At 38.3% G+C, this 27,239-nt stretch overlaps 1 protein-coding gene across 3 annotated transcripts in view; it reads left to right on the plus strand.

Moving 5' to 3' along the window:
• KIZ (kizuna centrosomal protein) overlaps positions 1 to 27,239 on the plus strand; it is a 1,514,946-nt gene that overhangs the window by 1,042,874 nt on the left and 444,833 nt on the right. For all 3 annotated transcript variants that reach the window (XM_044057131.1, XM_044057139.1, XM_044057146.1), the window contains one exon: positions 11,076 to 11,174. In XM_044057131.1, the coding sequence (XP_043913066.1) occupies positions 11,076 to 11,174 (99 nt within the window). The remainder of the gene's footprint in view (positions 1 to 11,075; positions 11,175 to 27,239) is intronic.

The raw sequence follows: 27,239 nt of genomic DNA on the forward strand, positions 1-27,239 counted from the left end.
GTCATCCTTCATTCATGTCCAAGGTTATTTGTGTATTTGCTTTAAATAAGTCTGTTCATCTCCCTGCTTTCTTTCCCCAATCTGCATACCCTAGATGTCTACAGAAAATCCATAGATTACCTAAATAAAATTAAAGATTTCATAATGTCAGATCATTTTTTTGTTTCTTTTGAAGGTAAGAAACAAGGGCAATCAGTTTCCAAGCAGCCATATCTAGATGGTATCTCTGGCTGTTTTGCTCTGTCCTTGGGAAAAGCCCCCTCTCAAAATGTTGGGCCACAATCTATAAAAGTTGTGGCTACTTCTGGGGCATTTTGGAAATGGTGTCCTCCAGATCTAGCTAGAGGCAACAACTTGCTCCTCAGTACACACTTTCAATAAGAACTATAAAATTGGCTCATTTTACAGAGCTAGGAAATGATTTGATAGATCTGTTCTCCAGGTTCCTCGTGACTCTGGTCTGCTATCCACCACCCTTTCTGTTCAACTTTTGGTAATTGTCCCATACAGCTTTATGCCACACTGCAACAATGATCTAATAATTAACATAGTAGAGCTATATAAGTAAATATACCATAACATTAGAGGTTTAACTAGATAATTCTAGCAGTATATACACAAATCACTGAAGCTTCCACGATGAGCAGCAAATATATTTATTTAATAAAACAAGCGCTTTCACGCACCCGACAAGTGCGCTTCATCAGGTTACAAGTTTCTTAAAAAATGAGTACATTTTATATAGTAAGGCATACGCCCTAATTAGCTGCCATTTTGGCGGCTAACAATAATTAAGCATTTGTTAATCAATTAGTACCATTTGTGCTTAAGCTATACTCCATATAAGGAAAACGCTTCCTGCAAATGCAGTTCTTTACACCCTATATTGTATTAAGTTCTAAAAATGTGTATAAAATATTCAATAAAATATGTAATATTTCCCTTCATTATTTCGTGAATCATATCAATACAAACAATAAATCATTAAATATACAATATATTCTATCCAACTAAAAGCATATATATGTTAATATTTCTAGTTATTAATTATAACATTCACATAATATAATATGCTTATCTTTCTTAAGCTTAACATAAATATATTGATATTAATTAATTTATAATTATTTCATAGAATTATTTGATAATGAAATATATTCAAACCCTAAAATTACCAATAAATTTGATATGTTTCAAATAATCATAAAATAAAATAAACCATGAAAATAAACCAACCAAGATATGGTAAAATAATAATAAATCGAAAAATTAATATGAAGGAATGTATATTTGTTATTTACACAGTCATATAAGTTAAAACACTAGAATGATGTCAGATATATAAACTCATATATCCCTATTATACAAAATTCCAGCTTGTATATGCTGTTAATAAATTTCTGCTCTAATCTATAGTGTGGTATTTCTATAATAGTGCTGGTTTAATATTAAGGGCTGTGTTCAGGCCTGGCTCTATATGTGCCCTAAGTAATAATATCCATTTCAACTCGAAAAGTTCTAAAGTGCCTAGTGCATTACCTTCCCTTCTATTATGATGAAGTATCTGTAATACTTTGAATTTAAATACATGGGATGGAAATAATTGACAATGTCTGGCTAGTGCATTATTGATGTTCATCTTCCGTATGTCATAAAGATGGTTGTAGGCTCGATCTCTGAGCCTACGTGTTGTCATGCCCACATAATAGGCATTACAATTGTCACATGTAGCCAAATAAATTATATTTGTGGTATCACATGTGGCATAAAAATTCGGAATAAACTTATAGCCAGTCTGTGAATTTTCATAAGTCTGTTGGTCACTAATATATTTGCATACACAGCATTTCTTACATGGAAAAGTTCCTCGCCTAAAATTAGTTCTGATGTCCAAAGGTGTATGTATTATTCTCTCTTTGCATAATAACCTTTTTAAGTTTGGACAGTTACTATATCTGAAGATAGGGTATGCACCCACCACATTTTTCAGATCTTTATTCATATAAAGTAACTTCCAATTTTTGTTGATAATTTCTTTAATATATCTTACATCATTAGTAAATTTGATGTCATATTGCACCTTACCTATATACGATTTATTACGATGTCCAAAATAGCCTCGCTTATAGCTGGCATTAGGAATCATATTATTACTATCTTTGATAGAAGTTTGTAAATATTCTGGATAACCCCTATTCTTGAAACACTTAATTTGAAAATTTAGCAATTGTTCTCTATCCTTAGTGTCACTACATAATCTAGTTATTCTGGCCATTTGATTTTTTACAATATTGGGAAAAATGTGGCGAGGGTGCATACTCTCATGATGTAAAATGCCATTTTTCCAGCAGGATTTTCTGAATAATGATGTAGTGAATCTATTCCTACTATTTTTCATTATTGTTATATCAAGGTAGTTGACCTTATTCAGTGAGGCTTCATGTGTAAAGCTAAGGAATGAGGTAGTTGATTCCATATATTCAATGAAACTATGCAAGGACTCCATACTGCCATTCCAAAAAAGTAGAATGTCATCCACAAATCTCCTATAGTAAATAGCATTGGCTATAAAATTCTCATTATTCAGGATATGAGTTCTCTCCCATTCATATACTGCTATATTAGCATATACATTTGCACAAGGGGTGCCCATGGCTACTCCCCATATTTGTTTATAGACCTTATCTTGATACATAAAGATGTTATTATTAAGTATCAGTTCTAATAGGGTACATACAATAAATTGTTCATTTTGGTCGACCATGCCATAGTCATTCATGCAGCTTCTAACAGCCTCTACCCCAAACTCATTGGGTATACTTGTAAACAGGTTCCTTATGTCTAAGGTAACCATTAGTGTCTCACAGTTCACCTTTTCAACCCATTGTGAAGTTTCAAGATCTTCCAATAATATATATGAATTTTTTAGTATAGTAGGTATTTTTTCTATCAGCGGGGCCAATTTAAATTGAACATACTGCGAGGCATTCTCAGTTGCCCATGACTGACCAGAAACTATCGGTCGTACTGGTGGGGGGTACACCCCTTTATGCATTTTGGGCAGCCCCTTAATGATAGGAATCAAGGGCGCCTCAATATCCAGATAGTCATATAGCTGTTTATCAATGCATCTTGACATCAGGAGATCGTAGAGTGTATCTTTGACATTTCTAATTATTGATATGACTTCAGCTCTATTAATCATTAAATAAGCAGTATCATCACATAACATCATATTCATTATATCGCTATAAAAATCGGAATCCATTAATACTACCCCCCCCCCCTTTATCTGCTGGTCTGAATACCACACTTTCGTCATTACATAATGAGTCTAGGCTATTTCTTTGTAATTCACTCATGTTATAAAATAATTTTTTATGTCCTTTCTCTTTATAATATGCATAGAGGTCAAATTCACATGCACGTAAAAAACAATCAATAGAACTAGGTAGCGGTGGAATGAAGGTGCTTTTCCTTTTAAGAACAGTATTTTTTGACAATAAATCCTTACATTCAGTATTACATTCATCATAAAACAAAAGTCTCAAGGCCAGTTTTCTGGTAAACTTCCGAAGCATTATGAGAGTGTCAGAAAGTTCACTACCCCGAGAAGGGATAAATGATAAACCCTTGTTAAGTACAGAGCATTCAGATTCAGTCAGCTCACGAGATGAGATATTAAAGAACAGAACATTTAATGTTTCTTCTTCCTGTTCTCCCAATTGTCTCCTGATATCTTGCGCTTCCCCCTTCCCCTGCTGGAAGATCGCATCGGGGCTCGTTGTTTGTATGGAAGCGGGGAGTTTAAAATCGATGCCATATTGGGAGCATTATTCAGAACACAAGTACCTTCTTTCGGTCTAGCTCCTGTTATTACATTTTTCAACCCTTGCTGATTGCAAGGTAGGGAAGAGGCAGGTGAAACAATATCCACTTCTGATGTGAGCATGCCACTATTAGATACAGTGTTTTCTATGTTAGCGGCATTGTTATTTGTAGTTAGACTACTCGCTATATCATTATTAACTTGATTTACTTCTCGAGTTGCTATTGTCTCATTATATCTCGGCCATATAAAGATATTGCCGACACGGAAATCATAACAGTCTCTTTTTAACTTTTTTAGCTTCACTTGTTCTAGCTTATTGCTGTAGAAAGTCACTTGTGATAACATGTTATTAAGCTTAGATAAGCAATGTTCACTTTTATATTTAGCAACCATATTATTATGCTCACCTTCAACTTTGTCAATTAGTTCGTTCTCCACCGGTTGAAAATAATCAATGAGTAGTCTCAAGTATCTGTTGCCAAGATCTAAGTTTAATTGTTGCCATCTTCGTAGGAGCTCGGGATGCGCTTCTCCATAGCTCGGCATACAGAGGACGCGCATGCCTCGCGGAATAACCTTAAAGTGCAGGCACGCCTCCAGATGTTTCCTCTGCCAAATGAGCCTGTGAAGTTTGTAAAGATTACTCTCCAAGCTCCTCAAATCTCCATAAAAGTCTTGCATGTTCTCATTATGGGTATTCACCTCTTGTAAAGTATTACCTTGATTATCAAAGTTCAATAAAGAATTATCACGTTGGTGGAATATAGCATTCCAATTCATAGCATCACTAGCAACTTTCGGTGTATAATCCAGCTCTATATTCAGGTTTTCCATCGCGTGATGGTTAGCCAGGAACAAAGACAAGAGAAACCAAATTATCAGCACCAGACCCAGCACGACCATCCAAGGCTTCAGTAAAATAAAACGTTCAGTATATACACAAATCACTGAAGCTTCCACGATGAGCAGCAAATATATTTATTTAATAAAACAAGCGCTTTCACGCACCCGACAAGTGCGCTTCATCAGGTTACAAGTTTCTTAAAAAATGAGTACATTTTATATAGTAAGGCATACGCCCTAATTAGCTGCCATTTTGGCGGCTAACAATAATTAAGCATTTGTTAATCAATTAGTACCATTTGTGCTTAAGCTATACTCCATATAAGGAAAACGCTTCCTGCAAATGCAGTTCTTTACACCCTATATTGTATTAAGTTCTAAAAATGTGTATAAAATATTCAATAAAATATGTAATATTTCCCTTCATTATTTCGTGAATCATATCAATACAAACAATAAATCATTAAATATACAATATATTCTATCCAACTAAAAGCATATATATGTTAATATTTCTAGTTATTAATTATAACATTCACATAATATAATATGCTTATCTTTCTTAAGCTTAACATAAATATATTGATATTAATTAATTTATAATTATTTCATAGAATTATTTGATAATGAAATATATTCAAACCCTAAAATTACCAATAAATTTGATATTTCTAGCAGTACTAAGACCCTCTCCCAATCTTCCTAGATTTTTTTTTCTTTTCTGTTTACCCCTGTGCAAGTTGAGGTCCCAGTCATCTTTGTCTTCTTGTTTTTGGCATGATATGTTGACACATTCTGACATATTTTTGGCCTCCCTATTTGAGGCATGAAAACTCTGAAATTTGGTACCCATGTGTCCTGTTTATAGAAAATTACTCTTGTGCTTCAACAGACATACAGCACACAAGGAAGGTACTTAAACGGTTTTGTAAACTGGCAAGATGTCTGATATCCTTGGCAACCTATGTTCCATATAAGTTTATGCTACTACAACAGTGATCTGTTCAAACATCTACTGTGGTAAATTTACATACACAACTGCACTTTCTTACTAAACTTACATCCAAGGATATTATTGAAAAGTTCAGCCACATCAGCCCAATGCTGGTTGGAGACTAACAGTGTTCTCCATTAAGTAGACTTTCTCCACATATACTTGGTAAAATTTGTGAGCCACCATCCAGTCATTTACACTGGTTTTAAAAGCTGCTAAGGAAGTACTCCGCTTGATAGATAAAGGCAGCCTATTCCAGAAACAAAATATATGCCATCTGGTGGTGGTGATGTGGTAGTATAGGTTTAGGTCTGTAGAACAGGTTCATAGATTGGTACTAAGCTAACTGACCTTGATGACCATTTTAAACATATCCAGGTTCCTTTTTGGTGCTTGAATTAACATAACACATTTGATGTTAGACTGGCCTATCCCATCCCATGGTCGAGGATTGTATATTACACTTAGTAAGAATAACTGTCATCAAGCCATATATAATTTTAATAGACCCATGCATGGGATAAAGCATTTATGAGCTGCTGCTATCCATTAGTAGCACAGGGAGCAGTCCTGGGGCATATTTTCTATTATCCATCCATGGAGTCAAGTTTTGTTTGAAAATGGACAGGGGTGAGCTATGCTTCACTGTTCCAGAGTAGTGGTGTCCTTTGTGAGTTATACTTATCCCTCCAACCATTCTGTTGATGTTCAACCATTCTGTTGATGTTGCAGAAGAGGTTTAGATCCCTGAACTGAGTATTTCTGATACCATTTGAATTGCTGATATGCAGTAGGTCTGTCAGTATTGGGACAGAGAATGCATTGTATGCCAGACACAGGTCACCTCTTAGCAGCCTGTAGGATACAAAGTATAGTGACAAGACTTCTAGGTAGTCCACGTAAAACATATTGTTTAGACCTTGTATCCTTTATCTCTGTGGGCTTTCCAGTTGTTGCATGTGTCTTGGCAGATATATGCCAAAAAAAGTGTTATACTCAACGACTGGCCTAACATTTGCTTTACTACTAGTTATATTTAGGTGAAGGAGATTAGAGACAGCTGAGCTGTTGATAGCATGGACGGATGAGTAGAGATCACCCCTCTAGGGTCTGTATGACACTGAGTAGAAATACAGGCTTTTTAGTCTCATCAGAGTAGCTAAGTGTACCAAGACCTGAGATCTTTTTGATGAGGAAACATTGAGGTCTCTCTTGCTGGTCTAAGTGTGTGACAAAGTACATACTGAAAGGACCATCATTATTATTATTATTATTATTATTATTATTATTATTATTATTGTTATTGTTATTATTGCTATTATTAGAAGGATGCAACATTTCTTACATCACACCACAGTGCTCAAATGCATGACTGTTATCAAATATAATGCATTTGTAATTGCCCCCTTCCATATCAGACACATTCTGTAAAATTCTGTCCTTAAGTCTCTTGTCTGCTTTTTGTCTTTTCTACATAAGCTGTCTGGGAGTCCTCACTCATGGTCACATAAATTAGCTGGTATTACATTCTTCTTAATTATAGCTCCTCATAATTATGGGATAGAAGTTCTAAGACAACATTTGAATATTTTAGTCATATTAATATTTGCACATTTAGAATTATTTTTGCACAATTATTTTTTTTAATGTGACTACTGTAAACAGGTCTTTGGAACAGCAGTGAGTGAGTGAGTGCCATAGTGGACCCATGTGTGTGAACTTCTTTCAGTGGAAAGATACTTTTATTTTGAATAATTTTGCATTTAAACAAATATTACATTTTACACTTGTTTTATTGAGGTAATTTTTTATGGGAAGGTAAAGAAGGATTATTGGACTGCTTTTATACAACGCATTAATATTTTCGTGAACCTTTGCTTTTCCACGGTGAGCTGTAATACGTCCCTTTAATTTTTTAAATGTGGAAATATTTACAGTGTAGAATAAACAAACATTAGATAGTAGGTTGTTTGCCAAGAAAGTTCATCATAATAATTATTTGCACAGACAATGCATGCATCTACCACATACATATTTCGAATTCTCAGATGTATAGAGTATCAAAGTTGACTACAGGGAAACTTGATTGTGTTGAATTTACTAATAAAATTTATTAAAAATATATTGTGAAAGGTAGGTATGTCATTACGTATAAAATAATGTTTTGGACATAAGGAATTCTGCAACTTAGCAATATATTTGTAGGAATTGGAATGTGTTGTATTAGATCTACCTTAAGCTGTGTTACACTATTAGATCTACCTTAAACTGTGTTACATTATATTTTCCATTCACATATTCATCTGAATTTAGTAAGATATCTGATGGCATTCAGATTAATTAATGTGATTGATGATGTCTGAAGATATTAAAGAAATAGTAGGTGAAACGACAAGGTTTGCATTTAGGCATTCATGTAAAAATTAGGTTATAGGGGTGAATGTAAGTGTTTCAGTATACCTATGGGAGTTAAAATGGGAATTTGTCAATGTTTTAAATGCGCTGCTTATAAACTGATTATAACCACAGGTTTTCCTTTTATTGCGAGAATATGAAGAAACTATAATTATGCTGAATGTAATATGGTGTACATGATTTCTATGGCAGTTTGTGAATGTTTTCTGTTATTTTACATAGGCAACACTGTACAGATGTTTATTGACCAAATTTTAGAATGGATTTGATATGAAAGAGCAGTAACATAGCTAGGGTAGGGCGAGAGGCAACTTCCCTGGGCGCATAGTGTTGGGGGCATGATCATCCAATTCGAATCTTTAACGGAATACCAGCTTTTAAAAGCGGATGTGACATTTGCGGTCAAACCTGAGCTCTGTAGCACTTCGTGTGTGGCCTAAACTGTAGCAACTGCTTTCTATATTGTAGCAAGCAGTTTGCTGCAGTTTAAAAGAAAAAAAATATATTTTTTAAAGAAAACATGAGAGCCATAGCACTCTGTATAAGCAGGGTATAAATTGTAGCAATTGTTTGCTACATTTGTAGCAAGTAGCTTGCTATAATTTACAAAGAAGATTTTATTGTTAAACTAAAACATGAGCTTTGTACTGCTCTGTGCAGGCAGAGTACAAAGTGTGACAACTGTTTTGCTACAGTTTAAAAATAATTTGTTTTAACTAAATATGAGCACTGTAGTGCTTCATGCATGCAGGGTATAAACTGTAGCAACTGTTTGAAAACAGTTTGATACAGTTTAAAAGAATAAATTATTATTTTTTTAATAAAATATATTGAAGGAGGGTTGTGGTAGGGCACAGAAATGGGACCTGAATGTCTGGGTCAGTAGGGGGGGGGTGTTGTGCATCTGGCCACCTAGTCACTGTGCCAGTAGAAGGAACATGCATTCTTTTGTTTTGTTCATTTTTTTAATTATTTTAGTTTTTTCTTTTCAGTGGAAGAGCTGGGGGGGGGGGGGTGTAGACCCAACTTTAATAAGCCGGTTGCTTAAAATGTAGCAATTGTGCTCCTCACTTGAACAGCTGAGAAGGAGGGGAGCTGGTTCATAGTACCAAGGGCTGGTTGAACCAGCTACGCTTCTGTGAAAGAGGGTCATATAATTAATGTGTTGCACAAACATAATGATAATAGTTAAAAAGTACAATTATTAAAATGTATTTATTTATATGTTTAAGGAAATGGGTAAGTAATTGATCTAAAGCAATCTGGATTGATAGTTATTTTGAATGCTGCTAAGCTACCTCATCTGCATAAGCATGTCTCAATCAGATGAGTCTTAAGGTGTTACCTTACACTGATTGCTTATTTAACTGAATAAGTCTGATACAAACAGAGGTATGTTGGTTTATTTCATTTCTAATTTAATGAAGTTTGGATGAATAAAAGCTTATTTTGTGCCTGAGTTTATTCTTTTAATTGATAAAAAGTTGTGTTGTGTTTTTCTTGACCTGGATTATTTGCAGTGCATCCATTTTGGTAGTATTTCCTTTTGCCTCAAGATTCTGCTTGGAGCACTTTTTTTATTATTGCATTGTCCATAATGAGCTTAACAATGTCAGTGTTAGTTAAATAGACTGGTTAGAGTATGCACTTGTCATCAAAAGCAGCAGAAATCATACCAAAATGTACCTAATCACCAAGTGACCTGAGGGAAAGTGTATGTCATCTGTATCTGAGGCATTAAACAGAAAGACTAATCTCATATGGCTACAGTGGAACTCCAGAAATGCTGTCTTGTGATATTGACTGTTTCCCTTAGTGCTGCATGAGTTGCATTGTGGTTAGTAACTAAACTAGCTTCAACTTTTCTGTTCTAGGTCTTTGTTTGATGCTGTTGTATATGTTAATTTTTTTGTATTGTTTATTTAAAGCAATACATTTTTATTTAAAAAGTGAAGGACAATTCAGTTAAATTTTCTTTGTACGTGTATGTTAAAATAAATGCAGAAACTATGCCAGCTCCATAACACAGTGGTTATATTTCTAGTCAAACTGCCAGCATCTTTAGTTTAATGATGTGTCCAGGTTCTTATAAGATATGAGTAAAGGAAGAGTTGAGCATTCTAGAGACACCTCCACTTTTTTCTAGACTGGACTGGGGCTGAAACAAATGTCTGGCTGCACTCTGCTAATATGGCTGTTGGATCAGTTCTAACAAGCTTGGTAGGAGAACTGGGGGGATAATGTATGGTATACTGATGTCTCACTTGCTAGCTGTGGTCAGTCTTTCCTTTTAGCTTCCATATGTGAAAACTGGTATTTCTAGGACAACAGAACAGAAGTCTCAAAACAATGTGTCTCCTTGTAAGAAATGTATCCGTGGTTCCATTAAACTGTAATAGAAACCAATATAATTTTATTGCTTACTTGTTAGTACAAAGGATGACTACCCATTAGTGATGTTGGAGGTCCAAGTTATTTTATTGGCTCAGCTTTCAGAGTACACATGGAGAGAAGAAAGATGGAAAAGCTGTTACAATTTCTTCTTCTCATGACAGGTAAAATTCGCATAGCTGCCAGTTGTGTTGGTGATTGGTTGAAGCTTAGACAAAGTGAGTAGGGGTGCATCCGCAGGTCATCTGTAGTGTACAATGCACATGTGGAAGCATGCAAGTATGAGCCACGTCAATGTCATTGCATGCTGTGCATAGGGCTGTTGAGAGTAGAACCATTGAAAAGTCTTCCTACCATTCATATGGAGGCATACTGTGATAAGACAGTCAGAGTCAATCAACCTGAAGTGGAAAATTTATTAATTTATAAAATAGTGACCTTTTCCAGGTGGTGACTCTGCCTGTAGTATATCAGTTAAAAAACACCAAAGCAAAAAATAAACAATCATTTTAAAAAATCATTTGTAACATCCTATTAATTTGGTTTGAAAATTTGTAGATCTTAAAGAAATGTAGATTTTCATATTTTATATTTTCACAGAAACAAAAGCTTACCAGCTTCTTAAACAGTCTGCAGTACAACAGAGACACCACTTGACTAAGGATGATGAAAAGGAAAGCTCAGAGTTAGAGTTAGTAGGTAAGTGAATTAAACAATTTAATTCTAACAAAAAAAGAACTGCACAACTATATTGTAGACAGAAACTTCATTACTGCTTACTGGCAGTAAAAGTTAATGATATTGCCAACTCTTAACTTTTCTTGACATGCATATTATTATAAAGTAATATCTTTTAATTTGTTCAGTTGTTGTAGTTCCAACTGTCATAAAAGGTATTCCTTATGCAAAGTGCATGTTTTAACATTTTCATTTTTTTTGCCATGCACCCTATTCAGCAGTGTCATATATTGACTACAGTAAACCTCTTTCATACAGTCTAACATTTGTAGTAGTGCTGTATAAAGGCTGCAAGAAAGATCCAGTCAAGCTGAAGTATTCACTGTGTAATACCTTAAATATCTGTAGTGGAGGCCATGAGATATAATTTAACATCATCTGTTTTCACCGACCTATGACTCAAGACTGTTAATCTTACTTAAAGTCCTTTGGGTCCATCCAAAAGTTTTATATTTGGGGAAACAGTCTTGTAAGGGAATGCTATTCCAGGGAAGATGTATGAAGCTGCAAGAGAGGAACTGGGCTTTTCCTCCATTAATAAAGACATTTTATGATGCGTCAGATTTGACAGTCAGATTTCTAGGCACTCAGCCTCCACCTTTCAAGAAATCTGATATATTATGTAGTGCACCTTTTGGCAAACCTGGCCCTGCTTTAACTGAAGTACAATACCAGCAGAAGATGCCTTTGGCTTTTCTAATTTGAAGTCTGTCAGCCTCCCAACCTGGAGAATTCTTAATGTTATGGCTGCTGATCAACCTTGATGACAGACTGTTAGTTCCAAGGTCTTCTGTAAATGTCCATCACATCCACAATAAAGCTTAAAGTCTAGCCACTGTATTCAGAATGGAAGAGAAGCCTTTGCTTGCGCAAATGAACTATGACTTAGACCTGTTTACTTGCGCATTCAAGTCTTAAAAATCGAATGCAAAAGTTTTTTTTTTACCATATATTTGTGTTATAATTATGCCTTAATCTTGTAAAGTAGGCTTTATTATTTTAAAATGTGTAGTTTTTATGCTAGTTACTTCTCTGGAGCTATATCTCTTAAGTTTAATAAAGGCAGAAATGCACTCGACCACCACAACAAACCACGAGACACATAGCTCACCTACACAGTGTGATCCTCAGCCTAAGCTCCTAAGGCAAAACAGCTTGCCCAATACAATAATCATAGGTAACTTAATAGTGAGGCACACTGATGTCCCACTCACTAGAGAGAATAATGAGAAGGTAACAGTCAGCTGTCTGTCAGGTGTCAGAATCCGACACATAACACACACACTCAGGTCACTCCACAACAAGTACAAGTATGACTCTGTCATTGTTCATGTGGGTGAAAATGACCTGAGACACACCTCCCTAGACTACATGAAAAGAAACATGGGGGAGCTCTCGGATTATGTGGCCCAGGCGGGTATGACCCTAGCCCTGTGCAGCATCCTACCATCACCCAGAATGATACCGCAGTACAAACAGAAAATGATTGACTTCAACAATTGGCTAAGTTTTTGGTGCCATTCTAAGTGGATCCAGTATCTGCTTGGGATAACATGATTGACGGACCTCGATGCTTTGCCAGAGATGGCCTGGATCTGACACCCCTGGGTTTCCAGGTACTGGCTAAGGCTCTTGACCCCCCCCCCCCATAGTGCCTTTTTTAGGCAGTGTTCCAAAGACCAAATTACCACCATAACAGCTATAATTAAATACAATCTGAGGGTCATATTGCTGAATGCTAGCAGTCTAAATCTCAAGATGCATTCACTCGAAGCACTCCTCAAAATGGAGAACATCGACATTTGTGCTATAATGGAGACCTGGATTAAAGCAGCAGAAAGCAACCCTGCACTACCAGGCTATAACTCATTCCACACCTTTCAGCCCCAGAACATGGACGGAAGCTCCAAAGGTAGTGGTGTCTCCGTATTCATAAAGGATATGCACACCTCCAGACTAGTAACCCAGCATAATGCATCTAAGATACTCCAGGTACAACTAACATTGGGTAAGATGGCGATTCAGGTCGTAGCCTGCTATAGGTCCCCAACCATGTCCCAAGACTCTCATTCCACATTCCTAAGCACCCTGGAAATTATTAAGATCCAACCCAACACTCTCATACTAGGTGACTTCAACTATCCCCAATCAACTGGGAAAACTACTCATGCACCAATGCACTGCCCCAGCGCTTCCAGGAATTCATCACGTCCAATGCCCTGGATCAGCTCATTCTTAACCCCACTAGAGGAATCAACATCCTTGATCTGGTTATTACTAACATGGACAACCATTGCTCTACACCAATAGTCAATTCCTCCCTGGTTAGATCCGACCACAAACTAATCACCATGGAAATCCACATCTCACCCACACCCCTGCAAAGGTATCCACCATGAAAAACTTCTCCAAAGCTGACTTTCGACTCCTAAAAACAGAGGTGGCTAACTTCACGGCACCCATGCCAATGGAAAACAGATGCATGACTGCCAAATCATACACCAATGCACTGTACGAACACATACATAAATGCATGGAACTAGCCATACCCAACAGAACCAAGACGCGCTCCTCCAAAAAAAAGGAAGCAAATCTGGTGGTCCCCTGCCATTAATAAACTTTACAACGAAAGAAGAAACTGTTGCAGAAAAAGGTGAAGTCCCAAGACTGGAAAAGTTCCCTTATTAGTCTCAACAAAAAGTTGAGATCCCTCATCAAAACCTCCAAAGCCAGCTATGAAGGCAGAATTGCAGCAGACACTAAAAACAACCACAAAGCCTTCTATAGTTATATCAAGAATCTCCATGGCAATACCCAGATTGGCTCTGAGTTACTGCACAATGGTATGTCCTATACTGAACCAACAGATATTACCAACATACTGGCCAACAGATTCAGTGCCACTTTATCCCCCCCAAGGACCAATCACAATACCAGAAGAATGCCAAGCACCCAGCATTACTGCAGTACAGGTTAAAGCTGCATTGTCCAAGGCCAAGAATACAGCTTCCATGGGACCTGACAATATCCCTGGCTGTGTTCTACATGAATTAATAAAGTGAACTGGCACCACATCTGTGTGCCCTGTTCACTCACAGCCTCACCTCAGGCTTTGTCCCTACCGAATGGCACACTGCTACAGTCATCCCTCTCCGTAAAGAAGGAGCGAGTACAGACCCTGGAAACTATCGCCCCATTAGCCTGACAAGTCTGATATGTAAGACTATGGAGCGCATCATCATGGACCTAATTAACAAAGATGCATGGAATCTCCAAACTCTAGATCCCACACAGTTTGGTTTTGTGAAAGGTAGATCATGCCTGCTCAACCTGGTTGACTTCTTTGAGTCAGTCAACAGTGCTGTGGATGAAGGTAAGGCAGTTCATACAGCCTACCTCGATCTGGCCAAGGCCTTTGATACCATTCCTCACTCAGAAATTATTGATAAACTCACCAAACTAAGCATCCACCCCTATATCGTTATGTGGGTTGCAAATTGGCTCACAGATAGAACCCACAGTGTGAAAGTAGTGGACTCCAAGTCAGACTGCTGATCAGTCATGAGTGGAGTCCCACAGGGATTGGTCCTGGGTCCTCTCCTGTTTGGCATCTACTTCTCAGAAGTCCAAGTCAGCACAGAGGGACTCTGGCTGACCAAGTTCGCAGATGACTGCAAGCTGCGAGCCATTATTAACTCCCCAAGTGATGCAGACATCCTACAGAAAGGCCTTACTGAAACCAATGACTGGTGTCGAAACTACGGCCTTAAGCTAAATACCAAAAAATGTATCATCATCCCCTTTGGGAAAAACTCAGTTCCCACTAATTACCACATCGATGGGAGCCCACTGAACAGTGAAGGCATTATAAGAGATCTGCGGACACAGGTTGACAGCAACCTCTCCTTTGACCACCACATTGTCACTGTGGTCAGAAAATCATTCTATGCGGCACAGTTTTGCATCCAGGAAGAAAGAGGTCATCATTTCTCTCTACTCTTCCCTCATTAGACCAGTCATAGAGTATAATGCCCCATTTGGCATGTACCTCACTAGACACTTACAGTAACTGGAGAGGCCACAAAAGTACCTCACAAAGAGGATCCTAGGTCTTAAATACATGTCCTACATGGACAGACTCAAAAAACTCCAGCTATTCTCTGTCTCATATTGTCTACTAAGAGGCAATCTCTGCTTGACTTACAAAGCCATGTCTGACCCAGCTCTGTTAGAAATGCTACATCTAAAGAAATCCAAATCCATCCACACCACATGCTCCAGAGACCTCAACCTCATTACCACAATTAACAGAGCATACTGGAGGTACAGGTTCATAACCCAGAGACTGCCCATGCTCTTGAATAGACTTCCCATACATATCAAGCAGAGCACCTCACTGACCCTGTTCAAGAGAAATCTTGATGAGTGGATGGGAAATAGAAAGTTCACCCCGGGGTTCACTCCAGTGGCTCTAACTGATGGAGGCACTGGGATCTAACGTCGGATGGCACAATGCTAGGGCACTTCTATGGGCTAAGCTTGTAAAGGCTCCAGGGCCATTAGCCTAGTACACACCTATGAACTGGTGTTTATGCTTACTGTATGCTTGTGCAACTGTCCAGTTACTTCCTGATTCCATGTCATTCAGCCCCGCCTTCTGATGGTGCATTAGAGGGGAGAAACAGTTCTGTAGTGGACTGGCATGTTTTCTATAGTGTGCTGTTGATTTTATTAGAAAGTAACCAGAATGCAGCAGAATCAGTTACTCAGACAATGAATCAATAAATAAGCACAACTATATTCAAGTGAAAGGTAACAAAAAGTAAGCTGGAACAGGATAAGGCTCTTAGTAATGTGTATAATAAAACAGATGTAAAACTAATAAATCGTTGTCTACCAATGGATTTTAGGGAGATAACTGTCAAAGTGTAAATCACTTCAATGACAGAACTACTGTATAATGCATTTGTATGTTATACCACAAGGAATTAATACTGAAAAGAAAACATTTGGAATAATATGCTTGTCTGTGATAATGTACTAGAGTGATCATTCCATAATTGACAATTGTTTACTACAGTATGATAGAGAGTGAGTTATTATACTGAAGTGTCTAACAATTTCTAAATTTGTTAATTCCACAGAGAAGCAGTTCATCTCGGCTTTCCCTTATTTTGCCTCATAGGTTTGCCCTCTCCCTTGTAAAGGTTTTGAATTTGTTTAATTGCCGAGAATCGCAGTCAGTCATGCTTCCTTTTATTCAGAAAATATATATTGATCTATTAACTTTTTAAGTGAATTAGAAACATATTTGAAAAGTGTCCCTGATTTGATCCTTTGTCCTCCCATTGTTTTTGGATTTATCCAGAATTCTTAATCAAAGAAGTTGAGAGGTATGCTGCTGTCTTGTTCAGCAGTACTAAATGTTTTACCAATTTTCAAAGCGGGTTTCTCTTTCTTTCCTTCTTTCTTTCTTTTTGTGTGTATCTGGTATTCTGGACACATCGAGAATGCATGTGATTCACACATCCATAGTTTTCTCCCTAAAAGTGATCAAACATTCCACTGATAAGACAACCATTTATTAGTTTTATCCATGTCTTATTACACTGTTTGCCAAGCACTATACGCCTTACTAAGAACCTTATCCTGTTCCATCTTACTTATGTTACCTTTCACTTGAATATTGTGTGTTTATTGAGTTATTGTCTGACTAAGTAACTGATTTTACTACATTCTGGTTACTTTATAATAAAATCTGCTGCAAACTACAGAAAACATGCCAACCCACTGCAGAACAGTTTCTCTCCTCTAATGCACCATTGGAAGGCAGGGCTGGTTGACATGGAAACAGGAAGTAATTGGACGGTTGGTCAGCATACAGTAAACAGAAACACCAGTTTATTAAACTTAATGTATATAGATCAACTAAAGTAAAAACTACAAATTTTAGAATAGTAAAGTCAACTTTCAAGGGTATACTTATAACAAAAATAAATGGTAAAAACAAACTTTGCATTTGATCTTTAAGCTTCAAGACTGTTTCAGCTTCTTGTATAAATGTACAATAGCCTATTCATCAGAGTTCATGTTTCTACTATCTCAACTTGTATACCATCTTTTCCACAGACTGTAAATTTCAGTTGTATACGAAAGATGCTGCAGTAACCTTAGCTATGTGGGTAGATTACCCAAGCTTACTACATTTGAGAAGTGGAAGGTGAAGAGTCCAGGAGCCCTTGGAGAGAATGGTCCTAGCAAAGCCTGACCTGGTCTTAGAAAAGGAATCAAGCTTATAGTACTTTGTAAAAAATATGTACAGAGGACCAAGTAGCAGTTTCTATAATACTTCTAGAATCTAGCCTTTTTCCTAAAAGCCATAGATGCAGCCAAGGCCCTGGTGTAGCAGGTCTTGACACTGCCTGGATCAGTTTTGTTTTGGTGAGTATAACAAAGGTTAATAGCATTAAACAACCATTTGGAAATAGTCTGTTTTGACACATATTGTCCGTTCTCCTTACCTTCTCAAGATATAAACAATTGATCCGAAGATTAAAAAGATTCAGTTCAGTAAAGATAGCACCCAAGTTGTCTGTGGACATCCAAGGAATGGAGTATACTTTCTCCCTCCGTTTTATGTTCAGAAAAGAAAATGGGGAGATGGAGAGTTTGGCTTAAAGTAAACTCTGATACCACTTTAGGCATAAATGATTAGTTTCCAAAAAAAACCCTGTCCCTGTGGAAAATTAGATAGGGTTGACTTAACATAATAGCTAGTAACTCAGGTAGTCTTCTTGTAGAGGTCAGAGCAATCAGTAAAACTGTTTTCTATGCTAAGAACCTCAAGTCAGCCAGGTTAACTGTTTGAAATGGAACAAGTATTATCTTCTCTAAAACAAAATGAAGTTCCCAAGGAGAGGCTAACGGTTAACTTGGAGGCCTCTTTTGCAAGACCCCTTTCAAAAACATTTTGTCATGAAACTGATTTGAAATATGAGGCTCAATGGGTTGACATGCTGAGATGGCCAATAAATGAATCTTTATAGAGAGTAAGAAAGTCCACAGGATAGCAATTCACACAAATATTGTAACGCCAGAGAACAACTAGACCTGAATGGATGCTGGTTATGTTGTTGGCACCGACTGGAAAACCTTTTCCATTTGCTAATATATGATTTTTTAGTAGAAGACTTTCTTTCCTATGTTCGTACCTGCTGCACATCCTCAGTAAATAGGTGCATAAAAAGAATTAAGACCCTATCATCCAGACACTCAACTGAAGTTAATTGATGTCAGGGTGCATCAGTCACCACTGTTCTTGTGTGAGTAAATCCATTCTGTGAGGAAGCTTGTGGTAATTGCCCTTGACCATTTCCAGGAGAAGAGAGAACTGTGGATTCCTGGGCCTGAAGGGAGTCACTACAACAATCTTAGGGGATTCCTTCTGAATCTTCAGAAGTATCCGAGATATTAGTGAAAGGGTGAAAAAGCATACAGGATCATTCTTGTCTAGGGAAAAGAAAAGGTGTCTGTCTTCCACGACTTATTGCTTGGAGTCCTGGAACAGAATCTTGCCAGTTTATTATTCAGAGAGAAGGCAAAGAGGTCTACTTGAGGAGCTCCCCACAGAGGGATGGAATATTGGAAGACTCCTCGATATTTTTTTCCATTCATGAGGGTCTGTCTTGGTCCTGCTTAGCTTGTCAGCCATATAATTTTTGCTCTGACAGAATGTAGGGTGCTTATAGAGTGAAATTATGCTGTGAAGTTATTTCCCAAGCTAACATGGCTAGTCTACTAAGTAGGGTACATCAAGGCCCTCTCCCAGTTTATTGATGTACCACATGACTGTGGTATTGTCTGTAGCAACTTGAAAAGTTCCTGGGGACCAAGGATGACTCAGAGAGTTGAGTGCCTTAGTCAGGGCAAACATCTCTTTGATATTTTTGTGCTTGTGCCTGTCCTTGGTTCCCACACACCCTGCACTTTTATCCCTCCTGAAACTATTCCCCAAACAATGTCTGTGGTGCCTGTGGTGACTAACTCATTTGGAACAGGGAAGGAGAAGGGGAAACTTGGATTTAAGGATATCTGTTGTCTCCACCAAATGATTTGTCTTCTGACAAGCTCCAGCATTGGGATTTGAAAAGACAAAGGGCTTTGCTGCTGGAATCAGAGACTTCAGATACTACTGTACCTTTCTCATGTGGAGTCTTGCCAGTGGTGTCACTGAGAATCACAGAAGACATAAGACCCAAATTCCTGAGATACTCCAACACAGTGCCAGACATTTGAGTGGAAAACAATAGAAATAGATCTATTTTCCTGTGAAAGAAAAACTCTTTGAACTGATGTGGCTAGCTTGACATCCCAGTAAAACAATCCTGTGTGAGGAATCAAGAAAGGCTTTTGAATGTTCTGTTGGAACTCCAGCTTGTGTTCGAGATCACTCACCCAAGACAGAAATTCCTGATACTTTGATAAAGACTCTGCAAAGATAAGTAAATTGTCTAAATATGGAAAAATGTGGATACCCTCTAGTCTACAATGAGCTAAAACTGAAGATGGACAGTTTGTGAACTCTCTCGGTGCAGTGGATAGTCCAGATCATAAGGCAGAGATCTGATTATGTAATCCAGGCACATAAAACCTTAAGAAACATCTGATGTCTGGATGAATAGGGATGTAATGATAAGCATCTTTTAAGTGACATCATTTTGAATTTGGGCACTATGAGAAATAGGTTTAGGAAAGAAAGATCCAGAACCAAGTACACTCCCTCTTTGGCACTGAAAACATCCTTGAATTAAAAAAACCCTTCTCCACCTAGGAAGAAGGAACTAGGTCTATCACTCCTTGTGACAGTATGTGATGGAGAACCAGAGGAAACAAAAGAGTCTGATGTGGAGGATGAGGAATTATCCCCTTGAAAGGAGGAATTTCCTCTTACTGCCATCTGTAACCTTGAAGAATGATCTTCAGAACCCATTTGTCTGAAACTATTTGTTGCCAAAGACAAAGATATAGATACAAGCATTCTGTAAGAAAAAGAGGCTAGGGTGGGAGAGGGTCACAAGGTCTCTTGAATAGTCATTCAGACTTGTTGGACTGTCCTTGGTATTGGGAGGTTCGAGGCTTCTTTTTGGAACTCCCTTGCCATTTCTTCTTAAACATCTCTTTACCTATATTTTGTTGAAACTGTTTTCCTGCCTCTTGCCAAAATTGGATGAAGAGTTAGAAAATCCCTCAGAAAATTTGGAAAAGGAGGGCTGAAAAATCTTGGAGATTCCCTTGATCAGCTTACCCCTTCTGTCACACTTTTTGATGATCTGTGCTGCAGGGAGGCCAAAAACTAAATCTCTGTCTGAAGGGGAATTTAAAATCTCATTTTAACATCACCTGGGAGATTCTAAGAATGCAGCCAAAAGGGAAATTATCTGCCCAACAAAGGAACAGCACCAAGCTGACCATCAATCCTCAGAAGCCTTAGAGAAGTGTACTCTTCAGTGGCAGTAAAGCTTGAAGGGCTTGGCACCCAAACTTGTCTTTTAGTCATCTCAGCTCGAGCTACCTGACAATTTGGGCATGTGGAAGGTGCCCTGAAGCTTTGGAAGCTAGCCAGTTGTTATATCCTTGGCAGGATATAACCCATATAGATAAGATTACAGCAGCAGTGATCAATATTATGAACATCTAACTATGAAGTTAAGATTTTTCTGAAAGGCATTTTGCATTTGATATCTCTAAGAGGAATAGTATCTCCTCTTTACGACTCAATTTTTACATTAGAAGATTTGATTTTTGATACTATATGAAATAAAACAAAACACCTTTTCTTAATAGCATTTACTTTTGCCTTAAGCTTTTAGAATAACCTACATTAATGTGTAAAGCCACTTAACATTTGTTTCACTCTTAAGAGAATTTCCCTAAAGACTAATCCTTCCTTTATGTCACAGTGGTGTTTGGTATTTCTCTCAGTCCAGCTGTCTGTATTCTTTACTCAGATATGAGAGGCTAGATGGGGGGATACTAACATATTCAGGATTTTTCATATGTAGCTGTGATGCTATATCAGAAGGACTCAGAACATCAAGAGACGAGATGAACCTTTTGCTTTTTTGTTTCATTCGTCAGAAGGAAACAATACACATCAGTTACAAAACAAGTCTTGTTTAATTGTTTTAATATATTTCATCACTGTCTTCTGTGATAAATACAATACAACAGTAGAGTCTGAAGGCACATCCAGCTAGAGCTGCAGCAATATCAGAGACATATTTTGTAAGAGTTTCAAGTCAAAATATATTAGAAGCTACCATTTGGATCAATGTCCATGCATTTGCTGTGTTATAAACTAATATTTAAACCTAGAGATAGCACACATCTTGGCCCAGCAATATCACAGAGGCATACCTTTCCAGAATTTTGCAGAATGTCCAGATTTTTGCCTCATATTTTGGTATGTTAATCATAAAATGTGTGTTTTTTTCTGGCAACCATTAAAGACAGAAGAAACTAAATAATGACAGACATTTGAGTTTCAGACTTCATATTATTCAGAAAATACCTGCTAATGCAAAACCTGTTATTCTATTACCTTTCTAAATTTAAAAGAACAAGATTTAAACGCGTTCACTAATTTTGGGCCTTAGCCACCATACCTCTATCATTTTTGGCTTTGTCCAAATTTATTGTGCTAAGGTTGAGAGGTATATATGGGGGATCCTATAACTGTCCAGCACCCTGTAATTTCCAGTACTGATTTGCACTCTGTTAAAGTGACCCCTACAAGTGAAAAAATATTTTTTGTAAGGACACTTGAGAGGTTACTGTAGCTCTAAAGGTACCTACCTACTGTCCCCCTGTTATTGCTGTGGTTATGGTTTACTTTGGTAGTATGGTTATTACTTTGTACAAACTTTTTGGATATATAATACAGAAGTTGTAGTTCATAAAACTTTGCTCACAACCTTTTTTGCCCTGCATTGTTATAGCCCTTGAAAACTATTTCTGACCAGAGTTTTGAGTTCTCAATAGTCAGGTGTCACTACCAATGTAAGACTGAATCCAGCATTAGCTTGTACACACTTTCTCTTTAAAAAAAATGTTTGGATAATGCAACATTGCTGTTGAGTAAACCCATAAGTTATGCTTTCATTGGAGGTTCACTGTAATAGTGCGTGTCTTAACACGATGCTACTTTTCTTCTCTTAAGGATCACAATCTACCTGGAGACATAGTTTAAGGTGCCATCTCAGAGAATCTAGCTTTCATATGTACTGTGGGATTCAGCTGTATCAGCATGGTTTGTCAGTTCAAAGATAGTCAAATACAAGGTTGCCCATGAGAAAGTCTTAGCTGTTGGACAGACTGCAGATCCAGGTCTTAAACTCCTTGAAAGAACTAGTATCTGTTCTACCTATACTGACAGAAATTTGCTTGGTGAGCAAAACCAGCCAATCTTTCTATGGGAATGTCATTTTTTTAGAAATATTGTCTCGTATCTTATCACCAAATGAATCATACCTTACAAGATAAGTCGATATGATGTGTTTTGCTGTGCCTACCAAAGACTGGTGGGCAGAGATTCTTAGGCTAGATTTCATTACTACTGTAGCATCCCCTTAAAAAGCTTATACTACACATGGTCCTGCTGTGCATTTACCAGTGAAAAATCTAGGGCATTGGACAGGTTTAAGAAGGGAGTTTTAAGCATTCTCCATGTTCATTTTGAAGGCAATGAAGTACTTGTCACAAATGCTATGTTTCCAGCAAGATTGGCTGACACAAATTAGTCATTCACTTATTGGTTTGACTGATGGAGAAATGAAGTATAAGTTATATTCTCAGATGGCCACACAAATGATCCACAATTTTGTAGATGGTGCAGTGAGAGCAGGCAGCACAAGCAGGCATGAAGTGTTAACCTGTCCACACTGCTCTCTCCGCAGTACTAACTGTAGTCAGAGCATGGGGAATGGCCAACACTTCAAGCCTGGTTGTGCCTTATGAACTTTGCAGTGGATATTAAGTCAGTCTTCCTTAATTCTTCTTTTGACTTTTTTGGCCCTTCAGTCAGAAATCACATGGAAAGTATGGGAAGGAGGGAAAAGAGCCTCGTGGCTGTTGGCATGAATTTGCCTCCTCTGCATATATTCTATAGAGTACAGAGGAGCCCATGCAGCTTTAGTTTTGCTGTGGCCAGAAGCAGTGAAATAATTGTGGATATGGGGAAACTTACATGGCTATGGCAGTTTCCATAGTGGTCACCAGTCAAGAAGCAGTAATAATCAGCAGCAGTAGGGATACTGCAGTCCTTCTTCAGGATGTAGCAGTCTAATCCATGAGACCTTCCCAACTGTCTTGTGTTAGAGGTATTTGGGGGGTTGTCTGTCCCCCCCCCCCCCACTTGGATGCATAACTGACCATCATACAAGACATACAAATCAGGATAATAATACTCAGAGATTTCATGATTCCCTTCCATATCTCTCCCTATGCAGAATTTCATCCCTTGACAGTTGTCTTATTCTATTGGAAGAGTGCATCAAGAAAATAGGTGTTAAACCTCATACAGAAATGCACCATCCAAGAGGTATTACCAAATGAGAAAGTATCTGTTTTTACTATAAGTTCTTTTTAGTCCTCCACCCCCCCCCCCACACACAAAAAAAACAAAGACCTCCAACCTATTGTCCGTCTGAGTAGCCTAAACAGTTTTATCCACAAAGAGTAATATCACATGGTCATGTTGTAATCTTTCCTTTCCTGTCTGTCAGAAGGAGACAGGGTGTGCAGTTTGGACCACGAGGATGCATTCCCCCACATAAAGATTACCAGTGATTCCAAGAGGTTTCTACATTTCAGGGTAGGAGCCAGTCCTAATTAGTTATTGTTGCTTCCTTTTGGTCTCATATCAGCACCAGAATATTCTTTTATATTTGCTGCAAAGCAGACACTGCAAGGGGTGAAGTTGCAGTATTGCTTTTATGACTGTATTCTAGCTGTTGCAACATGAAACTGTCTAATCTTTACAAATGAGCCCTTTCTTAGTGTCTCCCAGTCTTTGGGAATCATAGTGAATATTTCTAAGCCACAGATGGAGCCCTGTCTGTCACTCACATAAACTGGATGCACTGTGTGCACTGTATTGAGCACTTTTCCCTCAATCAGGATCCTCCCTTTACAGAACAAGGAGAATTAGATAATTCGGCCTAACTCAGTCCCTTCTTCAAAGTGCCCAATAGCCTTGGGTCTCATGGTAATGACTATTTATATGGTTCCCAATGCCAGATATGACATGATAATTCTTCAGCAGTTGACCATAAGGGTTTAGTGGTGTTATTTGGTGGAATTCATGATACAGCTCATAAAGGTTTTTGAGATTTGCAAATTTCATTTGAAATGATGACTGTAAACACCAAACCTGACTTTTGGAAGTTCCTTCCTAGTACTCAACCCTGCCCTAGAGCGGGGATCATTATCAAGGGAAAACATTTCAAGGACTATGATCACAGGTGGAGACCAATCTGAACATAATCATTTTACAGATGACCATGACTTTACAAGCCTTTCAGAACTTACTGCCTCAAGATGTTAGTGTCATCCATGCCAACAACATGGCAATGGTGGTTTGGTGTATCCTCAAGCACGGAGATGCTCACTACTTTCACCCTGATAAAAAATGTGAGAATATGGAAATTGTCTATGTTGCATACCATTTTGTTAAAGCTAACAACATCCCAGAGGTGGTCAGTTATTTAGCAAACAAGCTCATTCACTGTTTACTGATGCCACACAAGTGGTCCATCTATCTATCAATAGCACAAAAAAAACATTTTTTTGCTGGGAGAAGCCTTGCTGTAACATGTTTGCATTTCTGATGAATGCCAAATACAGCACCTCCCCCCTCCTTCCTCATGGAAAGTGCCGCAGGGATGCAGTCATTCATAAATGGCCCCAAGCACTCCTTTATGTTTTCCCCTAATTTCTCCTTCTTCTGAAATTCATTCAGAAAGACCGAGCAACTCCAGAGTCATTTTCTTATTCTCTTATTGACCTTGACATATTTGGTTCCTATTAATCTGGTCTCGTCTTCTGTTGAGGGCTGTACATCTGTGGCCATTCAGAGCCCTGCTTACTCATCTGTCTGGCAATTCTCACCCAGAACTTCATTCCCTTTGTTGTCTAATGACATGGTTACTCCAATCCCAATAATAACCAGGGAAGCTTCATAACCTGACAGAGTGGTCCAAATCTTCTCTTCTGCCCAGAGGCCCATACTAGAAAAACATACAAAAGCAAATGGAGGTGTCTTTCTGTATGGGCTACTGCCAATGTTTTGCTCTTTTCAATTTTCTAGTACAAGCTATATTAGTCTAAGACAAATCTTCAACACCAGATTAAGCTATTCTTCCAGATTAAGCTTTTCATCAGAGTGCTAGCTCATCACCTCTGGCTTCCTTGAAAGTTTGTAATATCTTTCTCAAAGGTATCTTTGTTATCTGTCCTCCTTTCAAGAATTCTGTCCCTTACTGGGACATATACTTCATAGGTTGGTACTAGGCTATCGGCCCTAGGGCCTATACAAGCTTAGCCATAACAATTCCCTGGATATTTCTTCCCACAATATTTACTTCCCTGGACCCCTGTCTAGCAGGGCGACGTACGTGATCCCCGGGGTGAGTTTCCTATCTCCCATCCAATCGTCAAGGAGGCGCTCTGCTTGACATGTATGGCCAGTCTATTCCAGAGTATGGGGAGTCTCTGGGTCAGGAACCTATTCCTCCAGCATGTTTTGTTCATTGTGATGATGAGGTTTAGATCCCTGGAGCGTGTGGCTCTGAGGGATTGGGATTTCTTTAAGTGGAGCATGCCCAAAAGCTCAGGGTTTGACATGGCCTTGTATGTTAAGCAGAGATTGCTTCTGAGTAGAAGATATGCCACAGAGTATAGCTGGAGTTATTTTAGACAGTCAGCATAGGGCATCTGGTTTAGGCCAGTGATTCTTTAAGTGAGGTATTTCTGCGGCCTTTCCAACTGTTGCCGGTGTCTTGAGGTACATACCAAATGGGGTGTTGTACTCTATAATGGGTCTAATGAGGGATGAGTACAGTGGGACAATGACCTCCTTTTTTTTGGATGAAAAGCCCTTAGTGATGAGGAGTGCCACATAGAAGGATTTCCTGACTGTTGTGGTGATGTCCACCTGTGTCCCTAAGTCTCTCATCACACTTTCAGTGTTTAATGTACTGCCACCTATGTGGTAATTCATAGGTACATGTTTTTTCCCAAAGGGGATAACTGTACATTTCTTGGCATTAAACTTGAGCCCATGGCTCTGGCACCAAGCATCTATTTCTGTAAGGCCCTTTTGTAGAATAACCACATCATTTGGAGATTCAATAATGGCTCCCAGTTTGCAGTCATCTGCGAACTTTGTTAGCCAAAGTCCCTTAGTGTTAGCCTGTACTTCAGAGAAGTAGATGCCAAACAAGAATGGTCACAGGACCTGAACCCTGAGGTACTTTACTTGTCACTTGTCTGGAGCTGGATTTGGAGTTGGCTACTTTTACAGTCTGGGTTCTGTCAGTAAGCCAGTTGGCAACTCATTGAGTGATGTAGGGATTTATGCCCTGCTTAGTAAGTTTATCTATGATTCCAGAGTGGGGGGTGGTGTCGAAGGCCTTGACAAGGTCCAGATAGGCTGTGTGGGCTGCCTTACCCTCGTCCACAGCTCTGGAGATTAATTCGAAGAAGTCAATCAGGTTCAAGAGACAAGATCGGCCCTTCATGAACCCAACTGGGTGGGGTCCAGTGTTTTGAAGGTTGCCAATATATTTGTTTATAAGTTCCATGATAATGCGTTCCATGCCCTTGCAGATCAGGCTCGTCAGACTGATGGGACGGTAGTTCCTGGGATCCAAGGTGGATCCCCCGTTGTGGAATGGGATAACTGTAGCTTTGCTCCATTCAGTGGGCACAAAGCCTGAGGTGAGGCTATGATTAAACATGACATTTAGG

This window comes from Protopterus annectens, chromosome 1.part2, assembly GCF_019279795.1.
Source record: "Protopterus annectens isolate FY-2018-M chromosome 1.part2, PAN1.0, whole genome shotgun sequence".
NCBI lineage: Eukaryota > Metazoa > Chordata > Ceratodontiformes > Protopteridae > Protopterus > Protopterus annectens.